Source organism: Rhododendron vialii, chromosome 11a, assembly GCF_030253575.1.
Source record: "Rhododendron vialii isolate Sample 1 chromosome 11a, ASM3025357v1".
Classification (NCBI taxonomy): domain Eukaryota; kingdom Viridiplantae; phylum Streptophyta; class Magnoliopsida; order Ericales; family Ericaceae; genus Rhododendron; species Rhododendron vialii.
This window is the reverse complement of record NC_080567.1, coordinates 16,289,096-16,314,812: the sequence shown is the minus strand read 5'-3', so window position 1 is coordinate 16,314,812 and position 25,717 is coordinate 16,289,096. Positions and strand designations below refer to the sequence as shown.

The 25,717-nt window shown below is 38.2% G+C and overlaps 2 protein-coding genes across 3 annotated transcripts; both read left to right on the top strand.

Moving 5' to 3' along the window:
* The first annotated feature begins 3,645 nt into the window (after positions 1 to 3,645).
* LOC131306640 (replication protein A 70 kDa DNA-binding subunit A) lies at positions 3,646 to 8,574 on the top strand. Its single transcript, XM_058333022.1, has 2 exons — positions 3,646 to 4,011; positions 5,895 to 8,574. The coding sequence occupies exons 1-2, from the start codon at positions 3,734 to 3,736 to the stop codon at positions 8,266 to 8,268; spliced, it is 2,652 nt and encodes an 883-aa protein (XP_058189005.1). The 5' UTR covers positions 3,646 to 3,733; the 3' UTR covers positions 8,269 to 8,574.
* Positions 8,575 to 16,432: 7,858 nt separating this feature from the next.
* LOC131306643 (probable methyltransferase PMT21) lies at positions 16,433 to 24,629 on the top strand. 2 transcript variants are annotated; one of them, XM_058333026.1, is made up of 8 exons: positions 16,433 to 18,355; positions 18,766 to 19,063; positions 19,408 to 19,556; positions 19,665 to 19,860; positions 21,329 to 21,539; positions 22,319 to 22,991; positions 23,299 to 23,376; positions 24,037 to 24,629. In XM_058333026.1, exons 2-8 carry the CDS (start codon positions 18,788 to 18,790, stop codon positions 24,257 to 24,259), a joined length of 1,806 nt encoding a protein of 601 aa, XP_058189009.1. In that variant the 5' UTR covers positions 16,433 to 18,355; positions 18,766 to 18,787; the 3' UTR covers positions 24,260 to 24,629. The 2 variants fall into 2 exon arrangements, with proteins under 2 accessions (XP_058189009.1, XP_058189008.1); XM_058333025.1 differs by having other exon boundaries at positions 17,128 to 17,243.
* Positions 24,630 to 25,717: the final 1,088 nt, after the last annotated feature.

Below are 25,717 nucleotides of genomic sequence, written 5' to 3'. Positions count from 1 at the left end.
CTATTATGAGAGTGGATTAGCAAAAAAAATTAGATAAGCATTTTACTTCTAATCAAGAAGACAAAAGTACCCTTCTTCTTCATCTTCTCCCCACAATAAGCAAATAAGTCTATACACACATAAAATAAAATAAAAAACATATCCAACATAGATATCTCAGATTAAAAAAAAAAACATAGACATCTGATGTGGCATAAAAAGTAGACCCAAATTGTTCAACCTTGAATTAAGGAAAACTGGCATTCAATCTTGGGTGTATAAGCTTTGCAGTTGGGTTACTTTAGTGAAGCGGAAGGTTATTCATGGCTGCTGATCGACAAGGTTCATGGGCCATGGCACCACCAAGGTAGGGTGAAACCAAGTGGTTCAGTTGATCCATGAGGGGATGACGATTAGGAAAGAAAGACATTAATTTGTCCTAGTTGTTGCATTAAATTCAAGAACCATTTCAATTACTCCATTAAAGAGGAAACATGGAAAGTTGCAATTTCTTAAGGAAACTGGTTTTGTTGATTTGTAAGTTGGATTGATTTCCAAGGACAGAGAATATGTAACCACATGATTTTGGTTCTCTCTGGTGGTGTAGTAGAAAGTAGAAACGGGTTTGAGAGAGAAATTGGCAGAATTCGGTTTGGGAATTTGGGTTTTCCCGTCAAAGTTAAGGCAAAATTTAGAGAGAGAGAGAAGTTGTGCAAAACGATGAGGAGAGAGGTAAGTGAGACGGAGGTGGCATCTTACCGGTGGTGGCATGCGGGTGTTGGCATCGGTGATGGTGGTGGACCGGTGGTGTTCAAGCTTGCTCAAAATAAAGTACATGGGTACATAAGTCATTTAACATTTTCTGTTAACGGAGTTAGAGTTGCACTTTAGTCCGAAACTATTGGGAGGCGAATTGGTCATTAGTAAATCATAGGAAGGTCATTTGCCAAAGAGCCAAACTACAAGAAGATAATTCGTACTTTGTCCAAAAAACTATTTGAGAAGCAATATCTCAAGCATATTATTTACCAGGAAAAAAAATATCCCCAGCATATCAATTGACATGGTTAACTTGAATCAACAAATTAAAAATTTACCAATCCCTAATTTCTACATGCACAAAATCAAACACATCAAAGCTCATCAAATTCGGGGTTATCGGAGAATCCTTTTCTGATTCAAAACACCAATGAAAATGAAACAAACAATACAATACACTACAAACATCACACTCTACATTTATGAAAATTTATTATCATTTTGTTCAATCCCTATGTCCTGAATTCCAATAATCTGCAGTCTTTCCAATCTAATTAAGTTACTGTTCTTAGCGCCTTCAATCCCTAGCACATGCCGTGCCTGATGTTGTATCTTTTCTGGGATTCAATAAAAAAGATCTACATATGTTATACTCTTTTTACTTCTACACCATCTATATATGTCAACCTATGCACATACATCCCTTAATTAAAACCAAAAGCATATACGTAATGGTATACATATATACATAATTAGTCTTATGCATTTTCTTAATTACTTGTATGATCGATATTTGCATTCTCTAATAAGTTTGATAGTCTCTTATATCTATTTCCTTAATTATTTGTATCATCTTTGCCATTGCCCATTTCTAAGTATTATTTTTCTTCGTTTGTTGTTGGTTTTACATACATTTTTTTCTCATTAATTTACAGGAAAAGTTTAACATTGCTCGACGCAATCAAAAAATTTAGTTATCATCCAAAGAGGCGTGGAAAAATTCGCCCTTTGCTAATGCAGTCTCACCCTCCTGGGATTCTCTCTCATTTACTGAATGGTGGATTGGTATGGTCCAATCGGTTCGTAATTCTAGTGGAGTGGAAGATCTCCATGCTATTTTAGCAACTTTGTGCTGGATGTTATGGAAGGGGAGGAACACTGCATACTTTGATAAAAAGTACTGGACTTGCTCTACTACAGTTGAAAAAGCGATCACCTTATGCGAGAAGTTCAAGGCAGCTACAGAAATGGTTCATTCCCTCCCTAGACTCTCCACTCCACCCCACCCCTCGTCCTGGCTTCCCCCTCCACCTAATGTTATTAAACTTAATGTTGACGGTGCAGTTAACAAAAAGAATGGCATTTCTGGTGTGGGTATTGTAGCTAGAAACCATTTTGGTGAAATTTTAGGATCAATCTCGATTCCTTTTGCGGGTTTCTTATCGCCACGTTCTACTGAGGCTTTGGGGATTTCGCGAAGCCCTTGTCACTGCGGCTATTAGAGGATTTTCTAAAATTATTGTTGAAGGTGACTCGTTGCAGGTAGTTCAAGCTTTGATTCAAAATGGAAAGTCTCTATCTGATTGTAGTTCTATCATTGCTGATTGTGTAGAGCTTTTTCCTTTATTTTCATCTTGTTCCTTTATTCATGTTAAGCGTTATTGTAATAGGGTAGCTCATTCATTGGCTAAGCGTTCCCTATTAGGTGCTAGATTGGAGTGTTGAGGGGGTCCTGTCTCCCAACATCTCGCTAATCTTGCCCGTGATGATTTTCGGTCCTCGAATCGCTCTTTGTCTTAATAAAATCATCCATTCTTCCGTTAAAAAAATATATATATGTCACACCGATACTGAAACATCCAAAGAAGCATGCCAGGTATCCACCACTCTATACTTAATGGTCGTGTTAGATTATTTTCAATCAACTTTTCATTTTCGAGTTGTTATTTGAAGTACTTTTTTCAATAATGATGATGTCATAATTGCATAACGGGACAGTGTGCATGCAACAATCAAACAAATCCAACCGAGGGAGGGTACAACTGATATCGAGGGCGATAAACTTGAATGATACAGTGCCGCATAAACTTGAATGATATAACTGTGCTACACACACAGCAATTTGTTCACAGATTGTGCACAGATTTCGTTATGGGACCCACCACGGGTCCCACACAAATCATTCGAGCCGTTCATTAAATATAAAGTATTTTTTCAAGGGTCCCTCTAAAAAATAAGCTCAATCTAATACCTATAGGTACTTCATCCAACCATCTAATTTTTCATTCAGATTTTCGGATAATGAAAAGTTATATGATTGGATCGAGCACCTATAGGTATCGGATTGAGATTATTTTTTACGGGAACCCTTGAAAAAATATTTTACATTTAATGAACAGCTTGGATAATTTGTGTGGAACCCGTAGTGAACTCCACAATAAAATATATTATATGTGTGTGTAGACTTTCCGTAACTGACTGATATCGATGGATGTTATGTGAATTTAATGAGATGCAATCAAATAGCTATTTTACTACTTTACTCACATGAAGTAAATATTTAATCCATTTTCATATCCAATAACACAATAGAGGAAATACATTGCATTTATTAAAAAATAGCATAAAAATTATACTCCTATTTTTTTTAACATAAATAATTTTAATCACCAAAATAAAGTCTGCAAGAAAATCTAAAAAGATCTCAATCTAACGGTTCTGCCTCCCTCTCTCTCCCAAAAAATAAACCGATTTTGACGGCTCCTGCATAGATTACATGTACCATCGTGCTGACACACGTGCACTCGATCTCCTCCACGTGGCAGTAATCCAACGATAGCGTCTCTCAGAAGATCGAGCCCACAAACAGGGACACAAACGTCATTTCCACATCACAACTCTCCCTTTTCCCCCCTCTCGCTTTTTGACGCTTGGGTCTCCTCCCTTTCTACCACTAGGGTTTCAAACTCTCTCTCTCTCTCTCTCTCTCTCTAGAATGGCGATCAACTTGACGGAAGGGGTGATAGCGATGCTGTCGAGCGGGGACGCGGCGGCGGCGGACGTGAAGCCGGTGCTCCAGGTGGCGGACCTGAGGCTGGTCAACACCCAGAGCCAGAACAGCGAGAGGTACCGCGTCTTGCTCTCCGACGGGGTCCATCTACAGCAGGGGATGCTCGCCACTCAGAAGAACGATCTCATCCGTACTCACAGCCTCCAGAAAGGCTCTATCGTTCAGTTGTCTCAGTTCATCTGTAACGACATCCAAGGCCGCACGTAAGTTTTTTTGACTTCTCTGTTTGTATTTGGTTATCGGTGTTTATGTGTATCTATCGGTGTATGTAGATATGTGGGTCTTTGTGTTTGTTTGGTGATGATTAGGGATTTATGAGCTAGAAGGAAATGGACCGAAAAAAGAGTTTTAATAATTGATCTTTTGTTACTAGCGTTAGTTCAACCGTTTGGTTTTCAGTATAAATGGGAACGAAATTGACAACAGAAAGAGGTCTAAAAATTGTTCTTTTGTTATTAGCATTAGTTCAACCGTTTGGTTTTCAGTATAAAGGGGAACGAAATTGACAACGGAAAGAGGTCTAAAAATTGTTCTTTTGTTACTGGCATTAGTTCGACCGTTTGGTTTTCAGTATACATGGAAGAGATTGCACGATGAAAATTGGGGTTTTGCCTCAAGGATTCATTTACTGCCTTCCACTTATGTGCCGTCTTCTCACGAATGTTTTGTTTGAAGATTGTTCACTTGTCTCAGTTCGTTTGTAATGTCATCCAAGGCTGCATGTATTTTTTTTCCTCTCTCTCTCTCTCTCATTTATCATGTATATCGGTCCTTTTCAGTTTGTATGTGAATCAATTGTACGTAGATGTGCTTGTCTTTATATTTGTTAGCTGATTATGAGGGCTTTACTATGGACTAATTGAAGCCAGAAAGAGGGTTTAAAATGGTTCTTTTTTTGTTACAGCATGATTTTACAATTCCGGTTTCGGTATTAGGTAGAGAGATTACTGATTCAAAGTAACCTGATTAGGGGTTTTAGGTCTTTTCTCTCCAACTGTTTTCAGTATTCTGTGTGTTTTTTTTTAAATTTTTGTTTGTCTATCTGTCCTTGTATGGAGATATGTGTTTCTTCGTGTTTGTTTGGTGATTAGGGCTTAATGGGCTAGAAGAGGTCTAAAAATTGGTCTATCGGTGTCTGTAGATATGTGTTTCTTGGTGTTTGTTTGGTGATTAGGGCTTTACGGGCTAGAAGGAAATGGACTAAAGAAAGAGGATTAAAAATTGGTCTTTTGTTACCAGCATGAGTTCACTGTTTGGCTTTGGGTATAAATGGGAGAGATTGCTCATTGAAAGTTGGGATTTATGGGCTAGAAGGAAATTGACAACAGAAAGAGGTCAAAAAGTTGGTCTTTTGTTACTAGCATTAGTTGAACTGTTCCGTTTTCAGTATAAACAGAAGAGATTGCACGTTTAAAGTTGGGGTTTGCCTTGAGGATACTGCCTTCAACTTATGAGCCCTCTTCTCACGAGTGGTTTGTTGAAGATTGTTTGAGCATGTTGTCAGGAATAGTTTTCTTTAGTGTAAATTACCTGGTGTTTGTTCTTTGGGATCAAGTTAATCATGTATATGCTTTTGGTTTCGAAAGTCTTACATGATATTTTGGCTCATTTATGCGATCAAGTGAAATTCAAAGATTTTAATCCCAATAACTACTATCTTAGTGTTTTAGACTTTTAGTGGTTGAAAATAATAGGTCAAGCTTATAACTTTTAAGTGTACTGATAACTGATCTAAGAAGCCCATACACTTCTAAGAGGGGTTATGTGTCGTGTCGAACACTAACACTCTCCAAATGGCATGTTGGACACCCATCCAAGGGCGTCTTATTGTATCTCTATCTTTTAGAACCGATTGCACTTAACTCTTGATTTTAGGGCTGGTTTGTGGATTTTGAATGCACCATCCCATTACATGCACTTTTTGGACACTAAGGCATATATTTCATTAAATTCACTCTATTACTTGGTCTTTTAAGATATGGACTGTTAGTCTCTTTTGTTTGACCTAGTATTATGTTGCATTTTAGATTAGATTATGCATTCTAAAAGGTGTCATTCACAGTTTTGAGCCCTTTGTGTTAAACAGGATTATTATCATCATTGACCTAAATGTGATAGTTGACAAGTGTGATCCAATCGGCGAACCAAGACAGTTTGTGCGACCTGGCACCAATACTAGTTCTGCTCAGGTGGCAAGATCCTCTGCACAGGTGCACTCTACTGGGGATCAACCTGGGACAATTACCAGTAATGCACCATCTTATGTTGGTAGTTCATTGGGTGTGGGTGGCTTAGATTGTAAACCAAATGTAATTGGGGGAACTTTTCCAAACCAACCTAATGTAGAGCGTGGCCCAGATTCACAGTCCTATGGTGGTTCCATTGCCAGCAATCCTGAGACGGGCCGATACAATGCAAATGCGACAAGTGCCCATCTTGTTGGTGGTGGGATTTCCCGGTCCCCATTGAGTAGTTATGGACGCACTCCCCAGGCAGCATATCAACAGCCCCCTCCAATGTACTCAAACAGAGGGCCTGTCGTTAAGAATGAAGCTGCCCCCAGGATTATTCCAATTGCAGCTCTGAATCCATATCAGGGAAGGTGGACAATTAAGGCCAGAGTGACTGCGAAAGGGGAACTTAGACACTATAATAATGCTAGAGGAGATGGTAAAGTATTCTCTTTCGATCTTCTGGATTCTGATGGAGGAGAAATTCGAGTGACCTGCTTTAATGCTGTCGCTGATCAATTCTACAACCAAATTGAGGTTGGGAAGGTTTATTTGGTTTCCAAAGGAAGCCTGAGACCGGCTCAGAAGGCTTACAATCATCTTCGTAATGATCATGAGATAATGCTGGAAAGTACGTCAATAGTCCAGCCTTGCCACGAGGACGATACCTCAATTCCGCAGCAGCAGTTTCATTTCCGTCCTATTATGGAAATTGAAAGCATGGAGAACAACAGTATTGTGGATTTGATTGGCATGGTAGCTTATATCAGTCCGTCTAGTTCAATAATGAGAAAAAATGGTACCGAAACTCAAAAGAGAACCCTCCATTTGAAGGACATGTCTGGACGAAGCGTTGAATTAACTTTATGGGGGAATTTCTGCAATGCAGAAGGATTTGAGGTGCAAAAGATGTGTGATTCTGGTGCATTTCCTATTCTGGCGGTGAAAGCGGGTAGAGTAAGTGAATTCAATGGAAAGGCAGTGGGGACCATATCTACAAGCCAGTTGATCATAGAGCCAGATTTTCCAGAGGCTCGCAGGCTAAGGGAATGGTTTGAGAAGGAGGGAAGAAACACTCCATCCATCTCTATATCAAGGGAGACATCTTTAGGAAGAACAGATGTTCGAAAAACCATATCCCAGATTAAAGATGAGAGACTAGGGACTTCTGAGAAGCCGGATTGGATTACAGTTAACGCAACTATCTCGTTCATAAAAGTTGACAATTTTTGCTATACGGCGTGTCCCATCATGATTGGAGATAGACAATGCAACAAAAAGGTTACGAACAATGGGGATGGGAAATGGCGGTGCGATAGGTGTGATCAGTCTGTTGACGAGTGTGATTACCGGTATATTCTCCAGTTTCAGATACAGGACCACACTGGTTTAACCTGGGTAACTGCGTTTCAGGAATCTGGCCTGGAGATCTTGGGTTTATCAGCGAAAGAATTGTATTTTATGAAATATGAAGAGCAGGAAGATGAGAGATTCGGAGAAATATTGCGAAAAGTGCTGTTTAATAAGTTTGTGTTCAAGTTGAAAATTAAGGAGGAGATGTTCAGCGATGAGCAGCGAGTGAAGACTACTGTCGTCAAAGCAGAGAGAGTTAATTTCTCCTCAGAATCAAGATTTCTACTGGATTTGGTGAATAAGCTTAGTAAAGGGGAGATTGGAAGTTCCCTAGGACCAAAACTGGAAACCACCTATCCAAACAGTGGATTAATTGGTACAATATCTGGAAGCTTTGAAGCAAGGAAACCTTTACCACCTGTGGTTAATTATGCCGGAAGTACTATCAATTCCGGAAATGTTGCGCCATCAGCAAATCAAGCTAGTCAGCTTGGTAACCAACACAGTAATTCTAGTGCACCGCCAGCAAATCAAGCGAGTCAGTTTGGTAACCAATACAGTAATTCCAGGGTTACCACAAGTGAATCTACTGGTTTGTACATGAGCTGCAACAGCTGCGGTGGTACTGGGCATAGCTCTGCAAACTGCCCAAGCGTCATGACCGGTCAATCATATGGAGGTGGCTATGGTGCTAATAGGGCGGCAGATGGTGGTGGTGGAGGTGGTGCCTCCGATAAGTGCTATAACTGCCAACAATTTGGGCACCGGGCCAGAGATTGTCCTGGTTTGAGCAATGTTCCTCCGGCCTATGGAAGTGGCAATGTTACGCCTGGACAATATGGGGGTGGGTCGAAGCAAAGGGTTGGCGGCTTTTGAGTTCAGTTTGAATTAATTTTGTAGATCAGAAATACGTACAAATGTGTGTATCTTTTGTGGAGGAGGTTTACGTGGTTTGGTTGTGCTGAGGGGAAACATCTGTTTGGCAATGTGTTTAGATTTTTCCTCTTTCAGCAGCGAATGTCGTGACTGTGTTTTGCTGTGTGGCTCGGTTTTATGGACTTGCATTTTCTGAGAGGGTTTTGGCCTTCCTCCTTGGTTACTGCTGTAAATTATCGTCATGGTTTTTATTGTAAGGTTTTGAGCAAAGTTCTGAGTGGTGAATTTTGCTTCCATTTTGTCGCAGTTTATGCATTGTTCTTATGGCAGCCACCTCCTTTTTTTTTTTTTTTAGGCGTCCGGATCAGTTTACAGCACCTTGACAATCCAGAGCCTTCTTTGTATGTAATTGATCGGGTGTGAAGCCTCGCACTTTCCAAATAACAGTCAGACCTAAAGAACTTTGGGAAAATGACAGCCCATGACGTGTTTTGATAATTAATACCCTCTAAGAATATGTTAAGAACAATTGTTAATACTGAAAATGTTCTTGGCGGGTATTAATTATCAAAACATGTTCTTGGCCGTCATTTTCCCAAGAACTTTAGAGTTTAGACCCCTTCTCTATTCTCTCTGGGCCCAAAGAACTCGGGGGCACAACAGGGTGTTGTGAATTTCCAGGACCCGGGGACCCTGCCGAGCGGCACCCCTGCCGAGCGGGTGCCGAGCGGCCAATCCGGCCGTTCATCTCGGAATCAACGGCCCGAATCGAAACATCTTTTTCCTTTTCTTTTTCTTTTTTTTTAAATCCGTTCGGTACCTTTACATCCGGGCCATCCAAAACACTTTTGGACGGCCGAGATGCGCTCGGCACCGCTGCCAAGCACCTCTGCTTGGCAGCATCTCCCAATCCGAATTTCCATTTGGGCCCATATGACCTGTTCATTTATTTAGCTTATCCAGTTTATTTATGCTCTGTTTTGCTGAGATTCTTTTTTTAAGTAAATACATATTTTTTGTTTTACGAGACATGTCATTTTATCGTAATGCATCACTTTTAATTTAAAAAATAAGTATTTATTTTAATTAGTAGGACACACTCTTGTGCCAAAAATGAGATTTGATTGGACAATGACAGACACCCACGTGAACAAGATACATTTGACTTGAAGTTTAATGTAGAATCACTACATTAATTTCTCTTTTTGTTCAAGGAAAACATATTTTGTTCATGCAGTGGTTGATGGACACTTACCAACCGTAAACTTGAAAATATTTTCTTCCTGTCAAGTACAATACTACTATAATTTTGAGTTCAAGTTTTATAGGTTTGGGGTAGTTTTTTCTTCTTATATTGAACAAAAATGCTAGAACAACACTCCAATCACACATGCATTTACACACTCACACACTTGTACAATAATGCTAGAACCACACTCAATCACACACGCATTTACACACATGGGTGTGGTTACTTATGTGTGTGGGTATGTAAATAAGTGTAAATTTGGATGTAGTTCTAAACTTATTGCATGCATGTAGTGTGTGGGGGTTTGTAAATGGGTGTGAATTAGTTTGGGTGTGAAACCTCGCATGCAAGCAATGCATAAATTTGAAGATGTCAAAAGCATGCAAAGAAATATTTGCCTAGGAATTTAATTAGGAATTAAAGTTCTAAAACACATCGATTAAAGGGTTGTTTTTATATTTTTATGAGACTTACAAGAACGATAGATTTGATAATTTCATATATCAATGGCCCAATAGTGCAATTTTTGAGGAGTTAAATGAAATACCCCGTATATCATATCTTGCGCTCAACGTGGATCTATCCCTAGGTTTATGAAATACATCATATCAGTGGTAGTGTGGAAAACAAAATCGAGGAAACAACCAAATTAGCCACATTTTCCCTTACCGACACTCCTCCGGATGTGTCATGCAAATTCTTTGCAAAGAAAAGAATTAATAGTAGTAATTTTTATGGGGTGAGCAAAATATCTCTCATTTCTCCTTTGAATCGTGTACGGTTAAAATTATATAAGCGGCCGCGAAATGCTCAAATGAAATCAACTCAAAGCAGAGTCCCCAACTCTAGTTTTCTGTTCTACTTTATCCAAAAAGCATACTTAGACCCCACTCCGTTAAAGTTCTTATTTTTTTTAACTACTTATTTTTCGTTTTACGAAACAGGTCATTATCTTACAATGCATCACATTTATATTTATTTAAAAAATAAGTCTTTATTATTTTATTTTGTGAAACACACCCTTATGAGTCAAACAAAACTCAACTCTTGGTGTTCCTTTGACTGTTGGGTTGCATTTAACATATGTGGAGTTAAAAAGACAAAAATAATAACTGTGTATCTAGAAACATTCAGGATAAAAAAAAAATTAATAATATTCTTGCCTAATGTGTTTATTGGGAGATGCTGCCTGTGCTTGGTAGCGGTGCCAAGCGTATCGGGATTGCCTAAGCGTAAACTCTTTCCTGAAAAAGTTTATTTTTAATATGAATTATTGATTGCAGAGATGGACGGTCCAGATGCACTCGGCACCGCTGCTAAGCGGGACCTGCTTGGCAGGGTCCCAGGCCGGTTACGAGTGTACTACTCCTAGTAGCAAGAAAAAAACAGCCCAAAAAAGTGGGAAATGGGAAAGCATGAACATGGCACATGGGAATCATATCAGTCATTTTCATGGGGAATATGGCTTGTCTGTGGTTCAAAATTGAACTGCAGTGTTTCAAAAGTGATCGCTCAAAGTATTTTGAATTGTTCAAATTTGTCAATAGTATTTACCTCATCAGTAAGATGCTTTAACAAATTTGAGTCATTGATTATCTAGATAAACGGACGAGCTAGATTCAACTGCAAAGGCTCATTTGCTATCATAGCAAATTATAGATAATTTGAAGCGTTGATTCCACTGTCGATAAATCTCGTCTCCGCTCCCAATCGATGATTTTGTGATTCTCCCGTAATTGCGGTGTGTTGAAGAATGATTAACATAACCCATGCTGTACTATCCACATAACGCGTTGAATAACGATCACGAGCAATTCGGCACCGTCGGCTTCTTATCCCTTTTTCTTTCTTCACATTATTTTTGGCTATAAGGAAACATGTTCGTTGCGCTTGGATTTTTGGACCATTTTCAGGATCACCTACCCATGTGAACCCATTTAATTCCTCTCTCTCTCTCTCTCTCTCTCTCTCTCTCTCTCTCTCTCTCATCACACTTTATTGTCACCAATCACCATGTTTCTTTTTTCTTTTTTTCCCTTTCAACAAGGGCATGAATTTCATCAATACCATTACCTCAAACTTTGTACAGTAACCACTTGATCATTGCCACCATGTCTTTTTTTTTCCCCCCCTTTCAACAAGGGCATGAATTTCATCAATATCATTACCTCAAACTTGAGAGAGAGAGAGAGAGAGAGAGAGAGAGAGAGAGAGTTGCGTTAAAGCGTCTCTAAGGGTAGCTAACAAAAAGAAATTTCACAACTCATTTAAAAAAAATAATGTCATCAAAAATCAACCAAGCAAGCAAAAGTTGTTCATTATTTTAGCTTAGTGTTGTCTCTCTTTTAAGTTTGAACCGCCTGTACATTAAACAAAAAAATCACACGCTAAATTAGACTTATTTTTGAAACTAGATCCGAAAAATCACGTTTCTAAATGTCAATTTCAACATACTCACTAGTACTTGATTTGTAGAGCTAGCTAGCTAGAATATATTAATAGATTTATTTGAGATTCAAAGAGCTGCGAATTGATAGTGTTCGCTACTTCAAATATATCCTGCCAATTCACATCCGAACTCGGGGAACGGGCCTAAAAAGTGATGGTAAGAGGACACGGCTTTCTCCGTCATGTCATAATACTAGGCTCCACCTATCCGAACTCGGGGACCTTGTAATGCAGTCGCAATTTTAAGCCCTCCAAAAATATTTTTAATAATTCATATTTGCAAAATGTATTGTACAAACGAACTATTAATTATAGAGATAGACGACTCAAATCGCAAAATACCACTCTAGTAGTATACCCCTACAGTATAGGATTCCCAGGTCCCCAGCTATTATGGGTGCCGGTTAAGATGGGTATTTAGTAAATGGTGATGATAACATGGAATTGTAGCATTAATTAAATGTTGTAGTAGTGCTCTAATCTCCCAACTACTTTTATTAATGTCTTTCCACCGGATTGACCACGACCCATCATCACTATTATTACTAACAAAAATAATATTGTTATTGTTATTTTTATTTTGTTTAATTTTGAACTTTAGGAAAATAAAGTGGTCGGCAGTCGCAGTGATATATGATTTGCTATGATAACTCGGATATATTCGCCTATTTTGGCCTAATAAGTTAAATAGCTTCTTCTTTTTTTTTGTCATTATTCAAATTTTTTTTTGCATTTGTTCGTTTTTTATCGATTTTTTGTAAATTATTGTTTCGTCATGACGAAAGAAATAATAAGAGTAAAAAAATAAGATCGAAACTCAAATTTTTTTTTTTGAATAATGACAAAAAAATTGGCTTATGTTTGTCTTTATTAAAAAAATTGGGTTTCAATCGTAATTTTTTATTTTTGTTCCTCTCGTCATGACAAAGCAATAATCCATAAAAAAAATTGAAGAAAACCTAATAAATGCAAAAAAAAATTAAATAAGGGCAAAAAAAAGTCATTTGGCTTATTAGGCCAAAATAGGTTGTGCCTAATCTTTCAAAATGTTTTGCGTTTGCGTTTCTCAGTTTTCACTCTTGCAAATTTAAGTAGTTTGGGATTCATCTCAAAGACGCTTTCACACTCTCACTCTCACTCGTACACGCCCACTCAATTTATGCAACTTAGATTAATTATGGAGTAACTTATAGTACGCTGGGTACGTAAGAGCAAGAATAATACTAGAAGAAACATCACGAAAACATCAACCCGTACCCAGACCCTACAATGGCTAGAGCCTCGTGGACTGGGTTTGTCCTTTCTTTTCATTTTTCTATCTGAGCAGAGAAGCCAAAATCTTTGCTTAATTTTTTTTTTTCTCTTTCTTCTTATATCTTGGAGTATATACTTTTTTCTCTACAGACTCCAAATACATACACAGACAAATTAATCGATTCCAATTCATTGTGGTTCATTACATGGTTATGTAAGTTTTTGGGTTTTAGGAGAGAGAGAGAGAGAGTTTTCATTTCCCTTGTAATCTATAAACCTTATTTCCGTCATCAATGCATTTCTATCGTTTTCAAAAAAAAAAAAAACAATTTCAGTACACATATAACATATATCAGTCAAGCATGTACATATATTATAGAGCTCACAATTCTTTCTCCCCACTTTGTCAAATATTTTGGGTCCACAGTTTACAACTCTAGTGATCTAAAAAGTCCTGGTCAATCTGTGGAAGTGCCATATTCAAAAAGGTAGACCAACTTTCACTATGTCCGTATTCTCGATACCATTATACATGCCGTCGGTCCGAATAGAGTTTTATTTTGTTTTTAATTGGAACTCTAGCAAGTAAGTGGTGAGATTCGTTTTCCGAAATTAGTTAAAGTGCGTGTAAGATGCCCAGCCACTTAAGTTGCCAAAAGAATGAATATACCTATTAGTATTTGGAAATCGTGGACCATTTTGGAAGAAGCAATATATTTCTCTGTAAAAGTAATTTTTAGACCAGTAAATTTACCTTACTGTTAAGAATGGTAATCTTACATCTATCTCGAGAAATAAAAGGACAGAAATCATAAGGAAAAGGAAATAAAGAAAGGAAGCCAATAATTTCCTTCATTTGTTTAGTTGATCAGGAGAACAAGAGAAAACATGAATAGGTATATAACCTAGGGTTGGCAAAGTGGGCACGAGAAAGTAATAAGTGTTTGTCTATGAAATCGCATATTCAAATCCCACGAGGCCAACCATCCCAAATCTTGCAACCACTGGAGGTTATGCTCGATCGTATTGATTTAGAATTAACCTGAATAGAATGATGGTAGAATTGAAATTTTAAATTATAGCACACTCATAGTAAAGGAAGGATATGGCTTGTCTGCGGTTCAAGTTCAGACTGCAGAGGTGCAATTTAAGTGATCGCAAAACTATTAATCGTCAATATAAACTATTCAGATTGGATTATACATCCTTGGAAACCGGATCCCAAAGGAATTTTGCCCATGATAAACTCACTCCTCACTTAGTACACTGAGAGCTTCATTTCCAGATTCGATTCCACAAATGCCCTCTATTTATTGTCTTTAACAAATAAGTCAAAGAATTACAAAGATTCACGACTTTTTGTTTAATATCATACGTATTATTAAATGCGACAACGGTCCAGGAGTCCAAGCAAACATTAAAAAAATGGACACACATATGTGTCGTCGGTGAGATATTACTTTATCCAATGACAAGGGGAAATGCCATGAAAAAAATGAAAGATAAATGCTGTCCTTTCCTTACCATTAACTGTCGGTTTGGATTTTTTAAGAAATTTTTTAGAATAATGAAGGCTGCTGATTTTGCCCTTTTTTTTTTGGTTAACGGCACTTCTCAGCAAGTGTATTTTTGTACTGATTTTGCCTTCTTCTTTTTTTCAATTAACGGCATTTCCCTGCAAGTATATTTTTGTACTGATTTTACCTTCTTCTTTTAAATTAATGGCACTTCCCTGCAAGTGTATTTTTGTATAAAAATACATTTGCAGGGGAGTGGCAAAATCATTTCCCATAATGAATAGAGAAATAGATTGAAAAAATTTATTAAAAATCGTGCTTAAGATTCTAAAACTCTAAAACGAACAAAGCTCGCTCAAGTAGACCTATACAAATTACGTGACTTAGGTTAGGACACCACAATCGTGCTGTGCTCTATAAATTAAAATATAATCAAGTCTTAAAATATAGTCTGACATGTTCATTTGATATTCCTCTTTGTTGGTGTAAATTCTCTAAACTTGATAGAAGGGAATAAAATTGAGAAAATAAATGGTTGCTTCAAGGCACATTAAAAATATTCACCGACACCAGTTTGTGTGAATCTAGTGCACACTGTGTTAATTGCAAAGTCGTCTCCAAAAATAATGAAGTCCATTCTTAAGGATTGGACTACATCATGCACTTAATTTAAATTTGAAAATTTTGTTCTTATTTAAATTTTTTTCACTTTTTTTAGTTTTGCGGCAAATTTTTGTGGGTTATTGATTCATCTCGATGAAAGAAATCGGAAAAAGTAACAAAAAAAATTACTTTTTCGATTCCTTTCGTCGAGACAAATCAATAATCCACAAAAGTTTGCCGTAAAACTAACAAATGTGAAAAAAATTCAAATAAAGACAATTTTTAAATTTAAGTTAAGTGCAAAAGAACACAGCCTAAAGAAGAGAGACCACCTCCAAATTTTGCAAGTCCGTATAAAATAAATATAGGAGATAATTCTAAAGAATAAATAGAATTGTCCTACTTATGTCTTGAAATTGGTAGAACCCCTGCCTCTACATAGGCATGGATTATGATTGTTAACCAAAAATTCCATCCATTCATAATAACTATGTCTATATGTTTGTCTCTAATTGAGATTGAGAGTTGTTGTAGTGCTGCAGCCGCATTGTATGGTGTAGTGCGACGGATCCGACCGTTCATCTTGATATGAAGGGCTCGGATTTAATCCGAGCTCTTACAAATCCAAGTCGTCCATTGTTCGGATGAAAATCCGAGCAGTCTATTGCTGAGATGGACGACCGAATTGGCTGTACTAGACGTGTAATGCGGAGGTGCACTATAATATCCCGAATCCCTCTAATTGTCATACCATTTTGGTTTGGTCATGTCAATTTGTTTAACATGAATAGACATATCTCTTGTAGTTATCTTTATTCATTTATATTTTTTTCCTTAAAAAATGTTAGGGATGTCATTTTGCTACTGACACTTTATTTTTTGTTTTGCACTCTCACATGATCGAGATATAAAATAAAATGCTAATAAATAAAATTGGAGTTCCAAATATAATTGTTGGAGCCCAGTCAAAAAAGAAAAAAAAAATTGTTGGAGTAAATGTCAGGTCTTGCCTTCTACCAGAAGAGCTGAAATTCACAGATAAAAAGAAACAAAAAGGAATGGAGAAGTACAGCTGAGAGAGAGAGAGAGAGAGACAGAGAGAGGAAATCAATGCGAAATAATCTTGAACGGTGTCTTCGTACTTAATAGTGATAAAATAGTGATAAAAACCAAGGTAGAAGACAGCGAGGCAGAAAAGCAAAGGCCCAGTTTTTTGTATAAATGGCTATATCTCTATCTCTGTATGCCTGTGTGGGGTGAGAGTTTTTTATGCCAGATCTCACTCTCTCTCTCTTGCATGAGACAGATCTCCCAAACCCATCTACCTAGTTTCAATTCTGGAACAGCTGGAACAGATTTTGGGGAGAACACATTAAGTGTTTTCAATTTGTCTGAACATAAATAAATATCACAACCCCGAAGTTCATACCCAGAAAGAAGGTACTAGTCTCTCTCTCTCTCTCTCTCTCTCTCTCTCTCTCTCTCGTTTTCTGAGCTGTAACATTCTTTGCCAAGTTTTTATTTTTCGCCATTTGGGTTTTCTTTAATTTTGTGCAGCAGATCTGTTTTTGGACAATGGGATCCTTTCTTTTCTGTTTTGTGATCTTATTTTCAGCTGATTGTTGTTACTGAACACAAGATTTGGGTGTTCCCAAATGGTTCTCCTAAGAAAAATTGAATCCCCTTCATTTCTGTATCCAATTCCTAAGGTGTCATTTTCTTTTAATACATCCACATGGTGTATACATATAAAGAGAATCCTTTGCTTAATTTCTTAGATTTCATCATCCTTCTCAGAACTATATGCAATTATTTGGTGGGTATGTTTTGGAGCTATGTGCTTTTGGCTTCTGTTGGATTGTTTCGGTGTGGATTCTTCAGAAGAAAAACGAAAACACTGAACGGTTGGAATCAACTGTCAAGTAATACAATGGTTTATGAAATTATGATGTCCTTAGCGGAAGGAGTTCTGTAGGGGATAGAGAGCAGCTTGAGCATTGTAATCTTTATTATGCACAAAACCAAAGTCATTGGCCCTGAGTAAATTCTCCCAATAATTTACCACCTAACGGATTTCAAGTTTGAAACTTTCTAGGTGCTATCAATTCTGGTGATTCTGTGGATAGTCCATACAGGAACAAATGGTAGTCCGTACGAGACTTTGTTCTGATTTTAAGAAGCGCCGCTAGTGGGCGGTCTCAGGAATTAGTCAAGTGACACTGAAGTTGCCATAAAAGCATTGTTTTAAGATATAATGAGTTTTTAATTCCTTCAATGTTGATGTGCCGTGTACGCAGGCTGCCAATCTGTGTAGATCTTGTATCCTCGTGTTGGTGTGATTGTTTTTTGCTTTTTTCTATTGGATTCTCAATATCATATTATCTTCACACTGGAAATATAGAGAGTCTACCTGGATGTATATATACTTTTATGTATATCTAATGCTTTCTGCTCCATGTGCTTTTGGCTTTTGCATGGTTTGGTGACTGTTGATTGGTTCATTTTTCTTGCAACTTTTCCTGATTTGGTGGGTGTGAGGGCCCCTCCTCAATTGGGGTGACTTGGTTCATTGGGGTGGGGCCCACTATCATGTGGGAAGGTATAAAGGTTTAAGTGACATGGAAAGGGGAGCATGTCGGCAGTTGCTTTCAGATTTTTTTCTAGTTTTTACAAGTTTTTCAAAGTCATTTTACTGGTGGGTTTTGACCATTAGATCTGCAGTAAACCCCTTGTTTAAGTTGTTTTTGTTTTGACTTTGATTGTTGCTTCTGGCTTAATTTGCTTTCCCTTCTGTTTTCCTTTGCGTTTAGTGGAATCATATACTCTTTGTCAACTGATCCATCTACAAACCACTCTTTTTCATTAGTTGTGATGCCGATCTGGGATTTTGCAATTTGTGCATCCTTGTGTTTTCCATCAATTGCTGAGGGGTTTTGATTAAAAAGTAATCAGTTCTTCAGCAGTTCAGCTATATAATGATCTAAAGTTCTTGCATTGTTGTTAGATTATCTTTAAGGTTTTGGCTTCTCTCTTATTCCGATATGCTATTCAACCACAATACGATTTTCATCAAGACAAACAAAGAAAGACAAGCAATCACACAGAACACAAGATATACATGTTTCCTACACTGTAATTTTGAGGGCACAATAAATATACAAAATACCTCACAGCACAATCAGTGCAACTACTTTCTCTTATAGATTTGCTTGATTGTGATGGGGCAGGCAAATAATCAAAACTTGGGATGTTATGGTGAATTGGGTTTGTAGTGGGTATCATAGGTTTCCACTTTCCAAGATTTCTGCTTTCTGTTGTCTCTCTTTTTGCAATCAAACAGCCCATTGGGGGAAATTCAAACTAAAATGTGGCTCCAATTATTCTTGTTGAAATCTTATTCCAATACTTTGTGTTGCATATGTGCAGATTGTTGCTTGGTTCTGAGACAATGAAGCACAAAGATGGAAAGCCATTTTCACACCCAGATAAAAGTTCCAGGGTAGTCACCATGGCGATTCTGCTTGTTTTGCTATGCGGGTTTTCATTCTATCTCGGTGGCATATTCTGTTCTGAGAAGGATGGCTATGTTTCTAAAGACATTGCTGAAGATGCTGAATCTCAATCTGAAATCAATGCTGGCTCTGGCCATATCCAAATTAAGCCTATTTCCTTCCCTGAGTGCAGCTCTGACTATCAAGATTACACTCCATGCACTGATCCAAAGGTATTTTCTGATGGCTATTGCTCTTAGATTATCTCTAATTCACATTGCAAACAGGTTGGCAAAGGGTTAAAAATGGTAATTCTCTATCTTCTTGTTGCTCCAATGTACCTGGTACATGATATGCCAAATTTTGGAAATGTTCGATTTTGTTCCATATTGCCACAAAAGGTTTGGCTATGCCACAGTTTGTTCTCTCTTGTAATAGGGCCAACAAATTAAACTGAATTTGGCACTTGACGAATAGCATGTCGTGTACTGTTACCCATTATGCATTTGAGATGCTCTTACAGATCTCTTTTTTGCTAAATAGTGGTTACAAACATAACATGATAATGTTGTTATAGAGGTGGAAGAAGTATAGTGTTCATCGGCTATCTTTCTTGGAACGCCATTGTCCTCCTGTATTCGAGAAAAAGGAATGCTTGGTTCCCCCACCAGATGGGTACCAGACGCCAATCAAATGGCCGAAGAGTAGGGATGAATGTTGGTACAGGTAACATTCATTGTTTGGCATTTTTATGCTTAGGAGTTGTGCAGGCTTTGTAAGCTGGTTTGCCTTTGCATGAATCTTATGGAACTAATCGGTAGGGTCTGATTGTAGGAATGTTCCTTATGATTGGATCAACAAGCAGAAGTCTAACCAGCACTGGCTGCGAAAAGAAGGGGAGAAATTCCGTTTCCCTGGTGGGGGTACTATGTTCCCCAATGGTGTTAGTGCCTACGTTGATTTGATGCGAGATCTGATCCCAGAAATGCACGATGGGACCATTCGAACTGCCATCGATACTGGATGTGGGGTGAGTCTCGTTTTATTTTAGTCTTCTTTATTCTCTTTCAAAATCAGTTGGCCGCACGACACGAACAAGTTTTATTGCTCACGTGATACCTTAGCTGGTATTCTATTTGCTTTAGGAATATGCATTTGAAATGTAATTTTTTTTTTAATACAAGCTAATGCAAGGAAATATCCTTTTAGCGATTCTGTTAGTTTTGAGGGATTACTGTTGTTAATTAGGAAGTACACTCCAAGTTTAGATCCCACTGAAACCAAGGGCAGTGTGATATTCCAACCAGGGGGTTCACTTGGACCCACTTAACTCCTAAAATATCCTAGGATTATTCTAACCTCCGCCCAAAGGGTATAGGATAATAGGTAAAAAGTGCATTGATATTCGAGAAAAGTGTATTGATATTCGTGAAAATGTATTAATATCCATGAGATATGCATTAATATCCAAACTTGTTTGAAATTATTGGCATATTATCCTCTGCCTACTAGGCGGAGGTTAGCAAGACTGAATATCCTAATACGTGTTAAGAAATTGAGTGATCAAAGCAGTTGGTCAGTCTCATGCACCCTCTGGGTTGTTTATTCAACCCTCTTACACATGAAAGAAGCAGCTTTTCACCCACTTCTGGTTCAACCAGACCCTATGAGATCCTACATTAGTAAGCTAAGTAGCTAACTGCTAACCCCATAACCCCATGTCCTAGAACCTCTCGGGTCATACCTAAAGGTCATTGGTCCAGATGCTAAAGAGATGGGGTGAGGACCATGAGTTACCTTGCTACCCGAACCCTTTGACATTGGTTTCTACCTTTCTGGCACCGCCCTTGACTGAAGCACTTCTTCTTCAGCAAATTTACATCAATGATGGATCTTATTGAATGAATACAAGGGTCTACAGTTTTTTATTCTGTACACAATCAACTGATAATTAGATGTTCTATGACCAATGAGAGGTTGTTTCAATGGCAGAAACTCAGGACCTGGTTGGACAGGGGCCACAGGGCCCATGTTCAAAACTCCATAGCCCCTTATTGGACTAAACATTCTCCTAAAACCACCAACAGGTGGTGGGACAGGGACTTTAGCTTCTGTCCCCGCATAGATGCGGCAGGTCCTGACAGATAGTGGGGTGCTGTTACGGGGCAATACTCCCAGGTATAAGTGACGGGTACCATACCTGCACCTCCGTTTAAGTACCCAAAAAAAAACTCTCTGTAGATAAGTGCTTGAATCTGGGTAGAACATTGTGATTGAGCTTTGAAGCAGTAACAAAGATGACAATATAGTAGGTCATATATGTAGTACTTTTTTGGCTCATCGAAAGTCAGCATTGTTAGATGTAGTTAGTGAGATTTGAAACCTGTTAAATGCATGGGAGTACATTGTGGCTACCATTTGGCTACCGCACCACTATCATATTCGTAGTACTTCTTGAATATTTAAATCAATCCGTCTTTACATTGTTCAATCAATAGGTTGCTAGCTGGGGAGGTGATCTACTAGATCGTGGAATTCTAACAGTCTCCCTTGCTCCAAGAGATAATCACGAGGCTCAAGTTCAATTTGCTCTGGAACGTGGAATTCCTGCAATTCTGGGCATCATTTCTACTCAGAGGCTTCCGTTCCCGTCAAACTCATTCGATATGGCTCATTGCTCAAGGTGTCTTATCCCATGGACAGAATTTGGTATCAATCTCTTTCAACTCATACTAGCAGTTCTAGTTTTGACCTGGCAACACAATCAACTAAAAAATCTAAAGAACACCAATTCAGTTTGAGTTTCTATCAAAAAGACAAAAGGTCAATTATTTGTTAAAAAGGGGGAAATATAGCCTTCGTATCTATGCTTTGTTGTGCATCAACTTCCTTGTTTCTTTCCGAATTTATTTTGTTTAGTGGTGCATTTTTGATATTTCACTTATTTGTGACTTTTATAACCGATCATAACCTTCATTATCTGTCCAGACTGTTGGTTTGCACTTCAACAACAGGAATGACATAGTGATGCTGGACGGGCGGCGAGATTGAACCCACAAAATAAAATAAAAGAAGCCAAAGAAAAGAAAACCCTAATTCTTTACTCAATCTTTATTCTCAATGTCGAAAGTACCATATGAATGTAACAAGCCTCATATTTATAGGCTAGCCAAACTTAAAATAAACATGTTTTCAAAATAAAATGAGCAATAAATTCCTAAATAACATATTCGCTTCCTTAAATTAAATAAATCAAAGACTAATAACTATTAATGCTTTCGTCCACACCTCATGTACGTGCTGGTGTTCTTGGGTCTCTTATGTGATCCCCATCACATTCTCAGTTTTCTTCCACTTGATAATTTGATTTATTACGTAGACAGAGTGCTTGTTGAATTATCCCTGTATAAATAGTTAAAGGCTGCTTGTCTTTCATGATTTGCTATAGCAAGTTTTCATAACCAGATCAAAATCATAATTTTTTTCAGGTGGGATCTACCTTCTAGAAATACACCGCATACTCCGTCCTGGAGGCTTCTGGATTCTATCCGGTCCTCCTGTGAACTATGAAAACCGTTGGAGAGGCTGGAACACAACCATTGAAGACCAGAAATCCGACTACGAAAAGTTGCAGGATTTGCTTACTTCAATGTGCTTCACATTGTACAACAAAAAGGATGACATCGCCGTGTGGCAAAAATCAAAAGACAACACTTGCTATTCTAAGCTCGCCATCCCAGATGCCTACCCACCCAAGTGTGACGATGGCACAGAGCCGGATTCGGCATGGTACACTCCACTCCGTCCTTGTGTTGTCATTCCAAACCCTAAGCTCAAGAAAGACCTGAAATCCCTTCCCAAATGGCCCGAACGATTGCATGTAGGGCCCGAACGGGTGGCTGATATCCGTGGTGGCAGTGTTGGTTCCTTCAGGCGCGATAATAGTATGTGGAAGGTGCGAGCGAAGCACTATAAGAAATTGGTACAGGCAATTGGGAGCGATAAGATAAGAAATGTGATGGACATGAATACACTTTACGGTGGTTTTGCTGCGGCTTTGATTGGTGATCCCCTTTGGGTGATGAATGTCGTATCTTCCTATGCTTCTAATACACTTGCTGTTGTGTATGACAGGGGACTCATTGGAACCTATCATGACTGGTAATTCCAATGCATTCATATAGGGGGCTATCCGGATGGGAAATTATGCAGTAGTCCTGAAGCACCACCATGGCATGTGCACTAGGTACTCTGAGCAACAAGGGCAAGGGTAAAAGTATACATTCAGTAGACCCACCGTTCCATGATTGATACTCATATTGGTCAGGGAGCACTTTGTCAGCATGCCGAGTTGTTGTTCCTGGACTACTGGCTAATTACTCTTAACTTCTGGGCTGCTTCATTTACTTTATCGGTCTTTGCATAATATTCTGACACTTCTTTAATTATATTGTTGCTTGGTTGGTAGGTGTGAGGCTTTCTCAACGTATCCTCGAACATATGATCTCCTCCATCTTGATGGTCTTTTTACTGCTGAAAGCCATAGGTAAGTCTCTCTGTGTTCAAGTATGTTGCCTGGTTCCATTAGTGAATTTAAGGTTATGCATGATTACTTGCTTTATGCTCTAAGTTCCTTTTGGGAAACATTAGCACATGACATGTCAAGTTGTCTCGGTTCCAGTAGTGAATTTAAGGTTATGCATGATTACTTGCTTTATGCTCTAAGTTCCTTTTGGGAAACATTAGCACATGACATGTTCTGGATGCAAAATCTTAACACCCGAAGTAGATTTGCCGCTTATCAAAATGTAAAAAAGGAAGACATAGTAGTTACCAAGTAGGATATCTAGTTTGTGAAACAACACATGTATACTTACCCGCCCACCAAAAAACAAGTGTAACAGTATCTAGTTGACTAAACAATTCCAGGAAAGCCGAAACAAAAGAGCAAAACAGTAAACTGGATGCTAATAGCCAAAATTTAGTCTTTCAGGGCAATGAAGTTTACTGCAGAAAGTTTATACTCGAGTTTCCTCTGCATTTTCCATTTGCATATCCGATAAGTGGATCACAATAATCTAGGAGACGGTGCAGCTCATTTGTCACTGGGGTTTCTTTGTACTCACAATTCCAAACTGAACTATTGTAATGATTCTTGCTATGAAAGCCAAAGACTTCTGGTTCTGAGGTTAGAGAATATTGGCAGGTGTGAGATGAAGTATGTGCTCTTGGAGATGGATAGGATCCTGAGGCCAAAAGGGTACGCGATAATCCGAGAATCCAACTATTATGTGGATGCGGTCGTTGTCATTGCCAAAGGGCTGAGATGGGGATGCCGTAAAGAAGACGCCGAGAAAGGATTTGAAAAGGAGAAAATCCTAATTTGTCAGAAGAAACTCTGGTATTCCTCTAACCGGAACTCCAGATGATAAACAAGGCTATACAAATTCTGGTGATAAAACTTTATGAGGTTGGATATATTCATTCAACCAGGCATAGAAAGAGAAGTTACCATTTACAGGGAAATTAATTTATTCGTTTAAGTATTCTTAATATCCAAAGTATTATTTTTTAAAATTAGGTGCCCAATAATCTATTCCCCTTAATTTCTTGTACTTCGGGTATAGCATAGTACGTGTAGATGAACGAGGGGAGCTATGCTCTTCTTTTAGTTTGTGTGTCCCCCTTTTCTTTCTTTGTAAAACTTAGTGTGAAATATGTGAATGTGTTGAAAAATTCGCACTTCACAGCTTTTGATTTTAGTGTATGTAATGGAATTAGCTTTCCCGACTTGTTGCAGCTGCTGTTCTTCAGTGCCTTTGTTATGATCCTATGTGATATCATTAGTTTAAGAAATGGTAAAAGTCTTGAGTGAAAGGAATAGCAATTTGTGTAAAAAATACTTGGTCTTAAAATGACACTTTTTGGCTGTTGATTTTTGGTTTTGTCGATATTTGCTATGTTTTACGCGTCGCTGACTCGCTCTTAAAGTAAATGAGATGTTTAACTGGTTGGATTGATAATGCGAGTACAAAGGGATTGGCAACATTTATCTACGTCATGATGGTTTCTCGTCCATGGAAAAATAGTGCTCTTGTGATCAATTTTATCCTCTTTACACTTATTGTTATGATTGCATAATGGTGAATCATGGCATCAGGGGCAAACACACAAACCAAATTCCTAAATCAAAATTGGAAGGTGAGATCAGAGGCTTAGAGTGAAGAATAAATTTTTCTCCTCTTCTTTTTGTTAAATGTTGAGCAATATACATAGCAGGTTTTTGAATTGCGTAAAAAACATGACGGTAATCAGAGATCTAAAATTTTGTTGCGTAATGGTTGATATGATACATAACGGTCTTTTTTTAAAATTCCGATACATGCTAAATTAGCAATGCATAGACAAAACACATCAATGACCAAAATTTTATTGTACTGTAGAGTACTCTAAAACATGTGGCTAAAGATGACAAATTTTTTCAAATCCGACAACTATCTAAACCGATTTGCCATGTGAGATGCTTTTACCTGTCACAATGGAGACCTTTTACCCAGAAGACAAAATTGGAAGGTGCTATCCATTTCGATTCAGTGAAAACGGTAAGACAATGGGTTCCCACTCGAAAGTAAACTGGGAGTCGCAATTTTAGAGAGGCTTTTTTGGCCTTCTTTATGTCTCTACAGCTGAAGAAGATCAGAGGCTTAGAGTGGGGAGGGAATTTTATTGCTCTTCTTCTTTGTATTAAACTTTGAGCATTTTAACGAGCAATAAGAAGTAAGCAGCTAGCTAGCTAGCTAGCTAGAGAGAGAAGCTCTGTGGTGGGTCCTCCCCCCTCCTTTTCTTCTCCGGCTCCGGATCACCTGTCTGACTTCTTCTGTCCCACT